Below are 15125 nucleotides of genomic sequence, written 5' to 3' on the forward strand. Positions count from 1 at the left end.
AGCCAGAGTGAAAGCTACTGTAGAAGGCAAAGGATAAAAGCAGCACTATCTGTACCCATTCAGTGAAAATTACACACAAAGCTCTTTGAAAATGAAATATAATAACATAATAACATAATAACATTTATAGTTGACTCACTCATACATGTATCCCGTCTGTCTGCCCAACACAGTTTCTGTGCCTGAAGAACATCAGGACTTTCCTGGCGGCATGTGGTGACGTATTTGGCATGAAGAAAACAGAGATGTTCGAGGCCTTTGACCTATTTGATGTCAGGGACTTTGGAAAGGTAAGGCACGGTTGACTCACTGCATGTGACATTCTGCTGCTCCATCTGTTTCCAGAGTAAGCTCTGCAGTTCGAGAGTGTGGTACAAAGAATAACCAAGCTGTACATATATTTCAGCAGTGCTCTTAATGAGTGGTCCAGCTCCAAAATGAGAAAATCTTTTTGTGGTGGCAGATGTTTTAATCGTGGCAGGGTGCTGCAAATAAATACATGCCTGGGAAACCCTGCAGGAAGTCCATGTTGCAGAGATCTCTACTGCGCAGACTCTGACTTTAGATGATGTCACTAGTGTAACATAGCAGCGACTGTATCTGGGATGTTTTGGCTTTATTTTTGTACAGTAAAAAGAAAAAGTAGAAACTCGTTTTCCATCTTTATATACAGATTATGATGATGACAGCCGGTTTCCACCCTCACTGTGTTCGCCAGCTGTCCCTAGAGACTGAACTGAATTAGTCAAATGTTCTTTTGAGCCCACTCTTGTCTTTGTGTGAAAGTCATGGAACTTAGTCAAAATTGAGAGATAATAAGTGACAGAGCTCCTTTTTTTTTGACTTATATTTTGATTCTAATTATAATGGAGGTGTTGGTGCTTCCAGTGTCCCTTTTGCAAAGATTTACAAATGCTTTAATCCATTTTGGATAACCTTTGTTTAGTTCATCCTCTCACTGTAACAGCAGTTGCAGTGGCCTCTTAGTCAGGTCTACAGTATCATATAGACTGGTGCTAATCAACACATTCTGAGATCATATTGCAGCTTTCCTCACACTCCTCAACGCCAAGCCGAGGCTGAAGTCAGCAACGTGACCCAGCCGTTTAATCGCTTCCTCTCATTAGAGGGAATACGCTTCAGTGTGCAGACTTTACGAGGGGTTAAAAGTCTGGCCTTGGGTTCATTACTTTGATGGGACTCTGCTTGTAGTGCTGTGAAGCTGTCTGCGGCTCTTTGACAACCCTGCTGCTGCCCTCGTGAAGTCCCCTGGAGGTCTACTCAGAAATCAGAGAGAGGGGGATATTGCTGGCCCCTGGTGCACACTATGTTTGGAGTTTATGAGACGTTAGGGTCATACTAGCTGTATATGTGTGCATATGTGTCAGTGGGAGAAACACAGGAAGACACAGAGACATATCTGTTGACTAGCTTTTAAAGTCCTCCATTTAATTGTGGTAAAATCTGTTAAGAAGTGGCATTTGGAGCAGCATGTGACGCTAAAAATACTCCAGTGACACCAGCAGTTATAATAACATCAGTGATTAAAATTATAATCAGCTGAGATGAAAAAATACACAGCATGAATTTAATCAGCCCCACATTAATGCAAATTAATAGCATCATATCCATCATATCAGAGGTGAAACACCGACTGTGACAGCTGATTTTTAATAAAAAGGAACAGCACACCCTTTCTGGTTTCAAATTGCTAGCATTTTTATCATGTGGCTATTATGAGAGAACGAAACCACAACATGAAACCATGTTCTTAGATTATGAAAAAAAATCTCCAATCATCACTCAAGATGGATTCTAATAAAATATAGGCAACATCAAATGAGTTTACATTTATCTGGGATGCAAGGATGGTGAAAAAATGTTGCCAAAAAAATGTACCATCTGTACTGATAACACTCCTGCAGTAAATCTCACAAGTATTACCTTTATTTTGAAACCAAAATTATTTATATAGACCTTGTAATTGCAAAGAAAAATACTTTTAATTTTGGGCATATAGTTTTTAAGCAGAGGCCTAGTGAAGTATTAAAGGAGAATTGAGTCATAGGTCTTTTTTTAATGAATGAAAAAAATACCCCAAAACATTTGGCTACTGAACTTCCCTTTTCAAGGCAAACACACACGTTAGGGAGCAACACTCTACCAGAGAAATGTTTACGAAAGTAACAGCTTGTGAAATGAAGGCATGTGAAATTGCCACAGAACTTGAGTGTCAAAGTTTTGTTGAATATGTGTCAACCAGGGGCACCCAGTAACTCAGTGGATAGAGCGGGTACCCCATGTATGGAGGTGAAGTCCTCATTGCAGCAACCGCAGGTCCAATTCCGGCCTCGGCCCTTTGCTGCATATCATCCCCCTTTCTCTCCCCCTTTTCCTCTTCACCTATGCAATAAAAGCATAAAAAAACCCTAAAAACAATCTTTAGAATATGACTCAACCAGCCAACTTGTCCTCCCAAGATAAACAATCTGCTCATTTGACTGAACTTTTCAACTTCTCTGTGCATTAATTAGAACATTACTGGCAAAATCATTTGTGTGTTCCCAGCAGAGGTTGACTCCTGATGATTCTGGTGTTTGTGCAACTGACAATGTAAAAGAACGAATTATCTAATATCCACTAAAAAACATTTACTTAATGAATGCTTCGACTTACAAATGATAATAGCATTTCATCATTAACATATTATGTTAATACAGTCCTTCAGATGAACTCTTAATGATGTAATTCTTATTAAATAAACACTTATGGATCCTATGAACAAATATTTTTTTTAAAAGAGAAAGGAAATTGAGAAAGGCTTTAGATGTGGTCAGCAGCACCTTTTTATCCCTAGGCCTACTTCAACATGCATCTTTGCTGCTGTGCTGAGCTGAATTAACTATAGCTGAGAGAATTAAGTCATCTTTTCATTAAGTCATCTATTATTAAAGCACATTTGGACCGCTGGCAAATTCCTTTTTTCACCCTTGTAGGGAAATATTTCAGAGAAAAGCTACACAAGAACCAACAGTGGCTCCTCTAATTTCTGTAGGATATGCAAATTTTTATCCTTACTCCCAAAAAAAACAAACAAAAAAAACGCTGCTGTTAGAGGCTTTGTAGATTTGCACATCCTTGATTTTGCATTCATGTGTTTTCTATTCAAATGTTAGCATCTGTGTGTTTCGAAGAAAAAGAAATAGAGGGATTGCAGGCTGAAACTGCTACTAGAAAGGCTATAGGCTATAAAGTTCTGAAAATATACTAGTCACAAGCACCTTATTTAGTCAATCTAAAGAACTCCCTGCTGTAAAATAACTTTTACCAAAAAATTGACGCCATTCTCACGTTGGTAGGCTACACTAAACATGAGGCTACAGCTAATAGCTGATCAGCATAGCTTAGTGTAAAAACAATCAGGAGTCGGTTAGCTTAGCGTAGCGGAAAAACAACTATTTGCAGCTTTATGTGGGGGTGTTTGGCGTGAATAGCCTTTATTTTGGCTGGGAAGCCAAAACTAAATAAAACTATAGCCAAAACTAAATATGTGATCATTAGTGAGCTTTAGAGGGGCTGGTGGGCAGATTTTGTCTAGGCAGAGCCAGGCTAGCTGTTTCCTGCCATTTTCAGTTTGCTATGCTAACAGGCTGCTGTAGCAACTGTAGCTACCCATTCATCAGACCCATCACCCCAAACCATGATGCAATGTAACTAATTAATCTATAGTTTATAAAGGTACTAAGTAAAGTATAAGTACCTCAAAATTGCAGGCTACTTCAGTATTTCAATTTTATTCTACTTTATACTTCTATTCTATTACATTTCAGAATGAAATATTGTATTTTCTAGTACTTTTGTTTGACAGCTTTAGTTTCTAGTTCCTTTGCACATTCAAATTATTAATATTATAATATTAAATACTACTACTATCAATACTAACTATTGATTATTAAAGATTAAACTACCAAACAGGGTAGGCTACCTTTGTAAAGTAAATAAAATCAGCTCCACCTTTAAGAGCTGCAATATTATAGTGATAGACACATTAATTCAACAATAATTATAACCCAATAATATAGTATATATTTTCATGAAATCAGTCACTCTACATTGTGAAAACTTTTGTTGCATAAAGTATATTTTGATGTTAAAACTTTACATAAGATTTTGAATGCAGGACTTGTAACAGAGTACTTCTACACTGTGGTATTACTACTTTTACTTCCATCACTGACCCCAAACCATAAATGCTTGATCCTCTCTCGCATTTAATCATAACTTGACACTTATGGCTTAATGTTAATACATGACAGCCTAATCGTGTGATTGATTTCTGTGTCTGATTTCTTGGTTTCTCTCAAATGAGCTCTCTTCGTACACTGATAATTTTTCATTTTTTGTGATGTCCGATTTATTCCTCATTTCCCTCAGTGATTTCAGTTTGCTCAGGCACAACATTTTGATGACTCTCTTGAGTGAATCTCACATTGCCCAGAGTGAATTTAACATCTCTGAAATTAGACAGCGAGCAGGCCCCATAATCCTCGCTTGGCTGGCTGTGCAGAGGCTAATGGAGTGAGGAGAGGAGGGAATGGGAGAAACTGCCACTCACCTGCAGTTCCAGCTTCATTTTTTTTGTTTTAAAAATAGCTGCCGGACCCACTACTGAATTAAACATCAACTGCGTCTGTTTGTTTTAAAAGTTGTGCGGTAGTCTTGATAGAGTCTGTGTAAGGAAACACATGCTGAATATCTCTCTTTGCAGCATCTGTGCTGTGTAATCTGAAGGTATTTTCCTGCCAGCTGTTATACTGGACATGTTTTAAACTGAACACACATAAGACAACCTTCACTATATGGCCTAAAAAATGTTTTCTACTCCTCCACCTATAAGAGCTGTAAAGGAATTTGGCTGTAAAGGACGAGTCCCTCATAAGATTTCAGGTCTTAAAAAACATGACCAAAGGGAGATTGTATCTTTGGATTTGTGATAACTCCGCTACATTTGACAAAAACTTGTTTTTGGATTCAAACTGTGGCCGCACAACAGTAGGAAAACTGACAAATACAGCAGGTCTGTCTGCAGCCCTTTCCCCTCAGTGCATGAACATCTGGTTTGCACATCTGTCTTGTAGACACATGGAGGGTTGTGTGTTCTGTAGGGAGAACAGAAACTTGGCTGCACAGGGCATGCACATACTCATACACACCTGGCAGTGCAAGAGAGACAGATGATGGTATGAAGTATTTAGAGAAGATATCAAGAGCTACCTCTTGCTGTTTCAAATTTGTGGAGGCATTTGGTGGCATTTGATGACAAAATAAATCTGTGGATTTCATCTATCATTACTTTAACTATACCCAACACAATGTTAACATACACTAAAGGTGACGCAACCCAAATGATCTCGTGGAAAAACGTCATACCCTTGTTGTGACATGATTGAAAATACATGCTGCCATCATCATCCCTAAAAAAGACTGACTAATTGTCTCACTTCTATTTTATTGCTTATTCCAGTCATCTCGTTTCAGCTCTTTTCAAAAATAGAGTCAAAGTGCTGACAGGAGCTTTCCATATTCACTGTCACATGATGGACCGTCACTGAGTACTTGGAAAAAATGAGTGTCATGGACTGACCTATTAAATAATGCAGCATGCTTTAATTTAGGAACACACTGAAACTGGCAACAGAAGCACATCATCTGTGCTGCTGTGCTCTTAAGTCACTGTTTGTAAGATGTATTCACTGACCACACAACTGCATGTTAGAGGGACTCATTAGAAAGTCATTCATCAAGCCACACATTCTTATCTCAACAGTGTGAAACAGTATAATATCTAGAATACACAATGCCCTTATTTATTATAGCACAATATGTCTTTGCAAATCTAAAAAATTGCTAATTTCACCACTTAACCTGGTATTTATTAATACACATTCCAAATGCTACACTTTAAAAAGAAACAATTTTACAAACTATACTTTTGTTTTAACAGTGTAATAGTTATCTCAAATGACCTTTGTATACAGTATGTGAGTTATGTACATGATTTCATTTATTTTTATTCAAGGAATATTTTGATGTTCAGGAAAATATGCATATTTTATTCTTGTGTTGGAGTTAAATGAGTAGACTGACACCACTCTGTACCAATCTGTATTTTATAACGGTATCCATGCTGCTCTCATTCACTGTTTGTACATATACCTACAAAAAGTAATGAATTGTAATTTGTATTTAACCCATGTAATCGTGGGCCAGAAGGTTGTGGTCATGTGACCTATGCGCTGCATACTGTCCTCTGTCACATGATGGGAGTAAAGGAGGAATTCAGGTGACATGGGATAAAGAGGAAGAAAGTCTGTGTAGCGTGGAAGTTCAGGAAGGTGGGTTCAAGCCATTCTGAGCTGATCAGATCAATGGATGAGAACAATAGCTGCTTTGAGTGGATGCAAATTTGACCCAGCAGAATGAACAGTTAAGTTTCACTTTTAATGTGCCTAACGTTTTACTGCTCCATCTTTGCCCGAGTGTGCTCTGTACTCCGACAGTGTGGTGTCATAAATAACTGAACAGTATAAATATTCCAGTAGCACACCTAATGAGTGAATCAGCTCCAACAATAGAAAATCTATTTGTGGCTGCAGCTGTTTTAACTGTGGTGGGCTGCCACAAGTAGATGAATGTGTGGGAAACCCTTGCTAATTCTTAAGATGCAAAACAAACCATGTACAGGACTTTTCCTGTTGTTTGAGGATATGTTGCAGTAAGAAGCTACTGGTAGCTTCCCGTTATCTCAACTTTGCATAAGGACTGGAAAAAGGGGGAAGCAGCTACACTGGATCCATCAGAATATAACAACAGCTGCCAGCGCTCTAATGCTTTCAAATCAACATAAATAGTCTCCGCTTGGCAACATCACATCGATGAGAATACTCCAGGAAGCCACTGTGCCCTGCGAGGAAATGGGCCTACACATGCATAAACCCCCTGTAAAACTACAACTTGTCATTTTTTTGCTTATTAAATCAATTAGATATGACATATTAATTAGCTTGAGAAGTTCTGGTAGGTGGCAGTTGAGGCTGTAGCTTATATAAAACTGATGTTCTCAGCAGCCTCAGAATGTAAATGAACATATTTCCCAACTTGTCCAACTATAAAACTTAAACAAATTCCAATTGTTCTGTAAAATTTCACTTTTTTGGGGCAATATTCCACTTTTAAAAATGCTCCAAGACAATCTTAAAGAATATCTTAAAGACAAACCTTGAAGACAAAAAGCACATCTGGATGATTGATGAACACTGTGGGTATTCATGTGGGCAGATTTCCACACTGTAAAGTAACCCCAGATCATCTGCTATGTTCCATTCCGTAGATCATGCAAATTGTGCTGCACCGCAACTTCCTTTAGATGGGCCGGGAGATGCCACACCTGCATGTGTTTAGCCATATCGTATGTAAATAATCTGGCAATAAGTGATTTTTCGTCCATCTGCAGTGAAATCAGCCCATGTTTCATTTATCAGACACAGATGAAGGTTTGAATGTGTCTCCCATACAAAGACAGTGTCAACTCATCCCTGCTGGGCAGTTCTCTATTACCACGTTGTACCACTGGCTCTCTTGCATTTTTAGGTGGACGAAGATGTTGACTATTTTGTTTTGGGCTGGACAGTGACAGCCAGGGGGAGGGGAAAGCAAAGATTGAAAGGAAGAGGGAGACAGGCAGAGTGGGTTTATTGATTGGTGTCTTCCTTCTCGGTTGACTGTGATAAATTTAACCACGGAAACCCACTAACGGCTGATGCAGCCCCCCATCATCTCACCCTCTCTGTCTCTTTCCTTTGTCCTTCAGCTGTGCTCTCTCCAGCAGATCTGTGTGATCAGATATCATATGTCTGCTACGTGCTAATGGATACTTGGGTGTATCTTTACTGCTTGGCTAAGCTGGTCCACAATTGCTATGGAGACAGCGATTTTGATAGCTGCCATTAAGACAATATCAGTGGATGGCAATATATTGGGATGATATCACTGAAAATCACATATTGGCCTGTGGATGTTCCTCCCAGACATCTGCTATCCTCAAGTGGATTACCAGAGGAGTCTTTCTAGAGTGGTGTGGGAGGTTTCACTTTATAGCTTCGTAGGTGTCAGTCGGTTAAACCTGCAATTAAACTGTCAGCCTTAAGGAGCTGTGAACCCACCTGCTGTAGATTCATGAGTCTGAATCGTGGTTCAGAGTCTTGCTTTCTCATCAAGGTATAAATGCTGCTGCAGATGCTTTTCTATCTTGAGAGAACACAACAAAAGATACAAATATGCAGGAAGTTTGTTGGTGTTTTGGGCACACCAATGCAGCTTTCGTAAAAACCCATATTGGAAGACACTTCTACAGCTGTGCACAGCAGGTTTGTATGATTGGCTGATGAATTGTAGCCAACTCTTGGAAAGGCAATGGCTCTCCGATGTCCTTGTTAAATAAACAAATAAAATAAAACAGATGTAAAACCTATTTGTTTGGTTTTATTGGCAGACGGCTGTGCAACAGACCTTTCTCTGACAGACATGTTTTCTGTTGAGAATATTTTTAAATAAAGAAATGGCTGTGTGGCAGCTGAATTTTCATTGACTATATTTTTGGGACTTTTTGTGGGATAGGAGTGCTATATGAAATACAGACAGGATTTTTTTTTTTTTATTACACGTCAAGTTCATTATATGAAGTTTGGATATGCACAAAACTTGTTACATTATGCAAGAAAGAGGCTGATTTGAGAGACTTAAAGTCTGCAATTCAGAATGTATAAAGATAAAAGTCAGCCAGTTGGGAAAGAGATGCAAGAATTTTTAACAAGGAAACTTTTTTGTGAAAAACAAACAAATCCCAAAGCATGTAAGACACAAAAGATTGTTCAAAGCAGGGTATTTTATGTCTTAAAAACATGTAATATACAAGTGAAAAGAAGAGCAATGTATCTGCCTTAGGAAAGCATAATGATTTGATAACAAGCACCAAATACATCACAGTGCAGCCAAAGTCACAATCATATTACTGATGTAATTAATAATAATAATGACAGAAATTCAGAAATAGGCTAAATACATAGGTCAGAACATGACAGAAAATAAGAAAATAAGTTGTTGACAAAGATTTTGAGTCGTCCATATTTGATTTTTACAATATTTTTCCTCAATATCAATTTTTTGCCCATTACTGTCTTGCATATGTGATTACAGTTACTTAATGTGAGTGAAATGAGAAAAAACAGAACTAAACTAATCTGTTGATGGCAGAGTGAATAAGCCATTTTGGTTGATGAGAGAGTTGAGGTTGTTCTTGATATATGAAAAATGACTCTTTAAACCTAAGATTGGTTTATATTTTGAGAAAATCTGATTCATATAAGCTGTCAATAATTAAGGTTGTTCACAGGGATCCTTATTTCCCCTCTGAATAAAATGTTTAGAACATTTTGTTTCATCATTTTTCATAAAACAACTTACTGGCCTGCTGCATCCTGCAGAAACGCATTCTCTCGAATACTATTTGAAAGTAGTAGTACTGGTCCTGTGAGTCTTGTATTTCTCCAGCAAATAATCCAGGTCCTGCAGATATAAAGTGATGGCAGCTTCAATTGAAGTACCAAAGTCTGATGAATTTGTGCCAGTGTGAATATTCAGTTGAGCCTCATGGATCAACATCTGGAGGTAAAAGGAGGCTCTGTTAACCCAGATTTTGAAGCCACGGGTGTTCATCTGCCCATCATACAGCAGGGAGTTTCGGAGGACGGTGAGATGGTTGCTCAGCTGCTCTTCTAGTCTTTGTAATTCCCTCATTAATCGTCGCTCATTGTTTATGAAAATGCGATGGCGCCTGAGTTACTCTGACATTGTGTCCCGGACACCTGAGGCTTTTTCTTCACCAAGTACGTCGGAGCATGCTGTATGTATTATCATCTGTTTGGGTGGCGCTCTTGATGCAGAGTTCCATGATCATGGCAACCACCAATGCTCCAAGTCCAACAGCATTTGGAACTGAATAGGTTCGGCCCAGAATAGGTCCCATCTTGCTGATGTAGCCTGGTAGCGTCTTGACCAGCTCATTAGAGTAACTCTGCAGCACAGCGTTAGAGTTGATAGCAGAATATTTGAGCAGACACTCATCTATGCCTACATCTGGTAAGAGGCATGGCTCCTCCAACACACCTTCATAAAGCTTAACAGAATACCTGTCATAGTCCTCTTGAGAGTATGTAGTGCCCATGTGTTAGCAAACTGTGAAGCTACCACAAAGTCCAAATGCACCACAACAAACTGAACACCAGGTAATCACTGTAAATGCACTGAAAAATAATGCAGCCAGCTCTCTTACCGAGACCAGGATGACCTTACAACGACCAATCAGGCCTCTGGAAAGTTAGGCGTATTTGTTGATTTTTCTTTCAGTGTGTCCAAGATCCAGAAAAGCCCAGTTAACCCATGTGTTTACATGTATAGTTTGCTATTTAAATGTAATCCACATACACTCATTGTAGATTGTTCCATTATGTGCACTGAAAGAGTTTTATGCGTTTCAGTAAAGAAAAATTTCAAAAAATGCACCCCAGAAGTAGGAAATTGGCTCACCTAACTCAGCCTTCATAATATATACAAGAGGTGGGAAATGTCTGTCAGAAAATAAAATTTATGACTTGTATTTTTATTCTAATAAGAAAAATGTTACTGGTGAGAAGTGATATAAAGGAAGAGGTGGTTGCTCGTTGGATGAACTGTGATGATCTCCATCAGGTGTAAGCCTGGAGGGAATCATGCATTTTAATGTGTGTGTTTATATATATATCTTTGACATCCAGTGTGTGTGTTACAGTGTTCGCGTCGCCATGTTTCTTTTGTCAAGCTTGTCTGACCTAACAACAGTGTCTAAACTGGTGCAGGACATAGCATTGGCTATTTGTATTGTGCATGCTTTCTCACTGGCACACCTGATTTGAAAGGAGTTGTAGTTAACATCATAAATTACGCCTTGTCTGGCCACTACGATGAAGGCCTACGTAGTTGGCAGTTTGGATTATTTCTGGCAGCTGAAATCATGGTTTTGATCAGAAATTCAGAGGTGTCGTCTGCAAACATTTGTAGCTTGACTGAGGAAGTCACAGTATATATGGGTTTACTAATATTTTTTTTTTTTTTTGGAGTCTGTAATCAACTTTCACTCCGTCTTCAAGAAGAAACTAATGTCATGAAAAGGTAAAATGTTTGTTAAACTACATCACTACACCTGAGTTTAGTCAGCACAGTAAAGAAATCCTGATTGTCTGTTTATTGTACAAATCTTTGCCCTAAATCGCGGGTGCATTTACCTCAAGTTACATTGCTCTGTGCCTAAGAAAGCACATTTGGAGTTACTGTTGTGTCCAAAGCAACTTGATGGAACCTGCTCTAAAGCTGTTGTGCTGAAAGCTCTGTGTATAATCCATGGACTCCCAGTGAGTGACTGCATGACATCAGCCTCCACTGGAATCACACTTTTCATAGCAACTGGCTTTCCTCAAGCATGAATGCACGCACACATGTGCAAAAACGCACACACACCCAACCCTTGCTGGCTGAAGATTGCTCGGCCAGAGAGCTGTGCCTCCCTGCTTGCCAGTTGCAGCTGAGATGGATTGTCTCTTTGATTGTTTCAGGGTGTCGGAGAGAAACTTCTTTGGTGATTGCGGACATCTGTTTGATCCCCGTGTGAGCACGCTGGATGTCTTAGCTGTGGCAACCATCACCTAGGGTGCCGCAGTTGTAGGGGTATTTCATCTGGAAACCTCTGTGCGCTCACACAAATGCACATGCCTACAAAAGGCAGAAAAGTAGGCTCATCATGGGGAGTGTGTGGGTTTGGTTATGAATATAACAGCTGATTTCTCTTCAACATAGTGACATATGCAGAGAAAATATGTTGTTTTGGAGGTGTTTTTTTTTACTTGGACAGGCCTCTACACTATTTTACATTGTTCCACATTAAGTAATTGTTTTTAGTTGACTACAACAGAGCTTAAAGCTGAAAGGAATACTCCACCCCCAAAATTACCATTTTCTATCAAAAATTAATTAGTTTGTTTCATTGAATTTGTGAAGAAAGCTTCACATGCCTCCACAGTGAACAAAGTTTCCAAACTGAGAAAGTTCCTCATAATTTGAAGTCACACTCACACAACTTATTCGGGATAATCCAAGTGTAATTTATCCACTAGTATGGTACTTTTACTTTACTACTACTTTTCACTGTGCCTTTTTTGCAACTCAAGACAATTCTCGTAATTCCAACAGCATATTTCAGAACCATCTCAGAAGCTTAAATGTGTGCCTTGTCTATTTTTGATTAAGCCTTGGCACATTACATATAGCAGATCAAGTTTTCCTGCCAACAGGCAATGTATGTGAAATATAGATAATAATACTCAAAACTATGTAGACGATAGTAGTAGTAGTTTGTAAAATTAGCAGTGCCAGACAGTCCTGAATGTGCACACAAAATACTAGGCTGATTGGTCTAGTAGTTTGTCTAGTAGTTGCAGAAAGACTTATATATATACACACACACACACACACACACACACACGATCCTCTTCAGGTGTATGCCTGTGGGCGATAAGATTAGTAGCATAAACTTTTGCTTGCTACAGTTTTTGTATGTTTTTCTTTTTTAAATGTCAATGTGACACCAAATAATCTTCCGTCCCTCAAGCCCATTTTAATCTACAGCATGCAGGGCAAGTTGTGTTAGCTGTAGTTTTAGCATGCGTTTGGACCATGCCACAAAGAAATTAAAATAAGCACCATTCCACTTCAGATTGGCCAACATGATACTTTATGCTAAGGCATTTCATCTCTAATGTTTTCCTGCTTACAATGCAAGTTAATTAAACAGACAAAGACATGCACACGTGAACTTCCTTCCAGTAGGGGTTCAGCTTTTGGTCTATGGAACTGTTTTATCATCACCTTGTTTACATGGATGTTTTCTCTGTTGCATCCTGAAAGCACCCTTCATTTGGGGGGTCGGATAGAGGACTGTAAGACTGGGGAAAGAGATTAAGAATTGAAACATTTGGCAACAACCTCTCCCTACTGTAATAGGGTTTCTGGGAAATTGGTTGAAATTGGAGAAATATTGGTACCAGTATGGCTGGAGTGAGACAGAGGCTACAAGTCATTTCCCTTTGTGTTTACACATCATACAAAAAAAGATATTCTTGTGACAGGGACTCTGACATTTAAAATGCTACATGGACATGGATAATAAGATGTTTGCATATCAGTGTGCCTGTGTGTATCTACATGCTAGTGTTTGTGTGTGTGTGTGTGTGCGTGTGTGTGTGTGTGTGTGTGTGTGTGTGTGTGTGTGTGTGTGTGTGTGTGCTAGCAGTGACTCCCCTGAGGACTGACTCATCTCAAGTCTCAGAAAGCAGCAGGAAACAGGAAGAGGAAATGGTCACCACAGAGCCCGTCTGGAGTTGTTTCTCTCCGAGTGTGTGGATGTATTGAAATTTAGCTTCAGGTGTAATGGTGCATATACACCAGTGTAATCAGTATCTGTGTATATGCGAGTGTAGAAACAATACACTGGCAGATGTGCTGTGTTCCTCTACATGCTGTCGAAATCAAAACTACCTCCCCTGGTGTGTTGAATTTCTGGGGCCAAAAAGCTTTTCAAGACCCATATTTTTTGAGTGCATGCACGTGTGTGTGTGACCAAAAAAGCTGTTTTATCATAACTATTGTTTTTTTTACTGTTCCTATCTTTCCTGAGCTTGTCTCCATGTTGTCCTGTCAGAGGCTCTATCAAATACCCCCTGTTCTTGTGACAGGGCCCCGGCCCCTGGAAGTGGAAGTGTGTGTGTGAATGTGACAGAGATTGTGTAACACAGGGAAAGAAACAGAGAGGCCAAAGGGTGTTACAGTTTGAAAACTGGCTGGGGGAAATTTATGCTTGCCACTTTTTTGGTCTACTGTGTGTGTGAGAGGGAAAAAGAGTGTGTGTTGTATATGGTTACCCCATACCGGTTCAAAGGGAGCCTCCCATTGAGTGTGGAACACATAACACTGCAGGTAGTCCTACAGTGGAAAGATTAAAAAAGGAAAAATGTTTTTCATAAAAAAATGTAAGTGTGTTTTAGAGTCTTTCCATCCATTGTAATTCTTGAAATTTTAATTTTTTGTTTTTGTTAAAGATGCATTACAAACACTTCTCCATGTTGTCCTGCTGCATTACTGATTAACAGCATTGGTAGTAAATAGTGCAAAGTTAACAGTAATTCAGCTTACAGGGACCTTAGTGTGAGAACTATGCATCTTGTGTGTTGCTGGGTATTGAGGTTACCTGGTCTTGCAGACATGCCAGGTATTTATAGGCCACTGCTGAGCCGGGCCAGCCGGAGAGCACGTGAAGCTAAGCCACCGTGGTCAGGATCAAAGACTACAAAGACTGAAGTGCAGGTCTACAAACCAGCCCTCCTCCCCTCACTGCCCTACTTTCTGACAGCTTTTTTCCCTCAGCTTCAATACTGAGCTACCCACAACAACAGACCTACATCTCACTGTGACTAAATCAAACAGAAGGGGTTAGACTGATGTATTAGTTGGCAAGGCTGTCACTGGCCTTTTGCTAAAGGTGTGATCTGGTCTTGTCAGTGTTGTTGATGTGTTTTGACAGATATGATGCTGTTTGATTCACATAAAAGAAAATGTGCCGATTGATGATCAAATAGTGTATTCATTTGCAACTTGGACAGTATGTCTCTATGGGATGACCAAAAACTGAACTCTTTCGAAATGTGACAACAAATCGGATTCTACTGAAAAATGTTTAAATATAGCAAAGGTTTATTGTCAGTTATTTTGATAAGTATTGCAACTGATCTCAGTACAGAGATTTATTGTATTTTATGGTCTAAATGGTGTTTTGGAGGAAACTCCACCCTGACAGGAGGAAAACATGGGACTCAAAAAGGTCTTGCAATATCAGCTAAATATTTTTTTTTTCCCCCGCAGCTTCAATCATAGCCCTGATCTAAGACCATAGACAATATTGTGTGTGTCACAGTTCCACAGGG

At 39.2% G+C, this 15125-nt stretch overlaps 1 protein-coding gene across 1 annotated transcript in view; it reads left to right on the forward strand.

Annotated features, from left to right (window-relative positions):
- Window positions 1-15125, forward strand: part of LOC121960358 (guanine nucleotide exchange factor VAV3) — a 108061-nt gene that overhangs the window by 16932 nt on the left and 76004 nt on the right. Inside the window, 1 exon segment of the mRNA XM_042510017.1 lies at window positions 174-290. Within this exon segment, the coding sequence (XP_042365951.1) occupies window positions 174-290 (117 nt within the window).

This window comes from Plectropomus leopardus, chromosome 21, assembly GCF_008729295.1.
Source record: "Plectropomus leopardus isolate mb chromosome 21, YSFRI_Pleo_2.0, whole genome shotgun sequence".
NCBI classification, from domain to species: Eukaryota; Metazoa; Chordata; class Actinopteri; order Perciformes; family Serranidae; genus Plectropomus; species Plectropomus leopardus.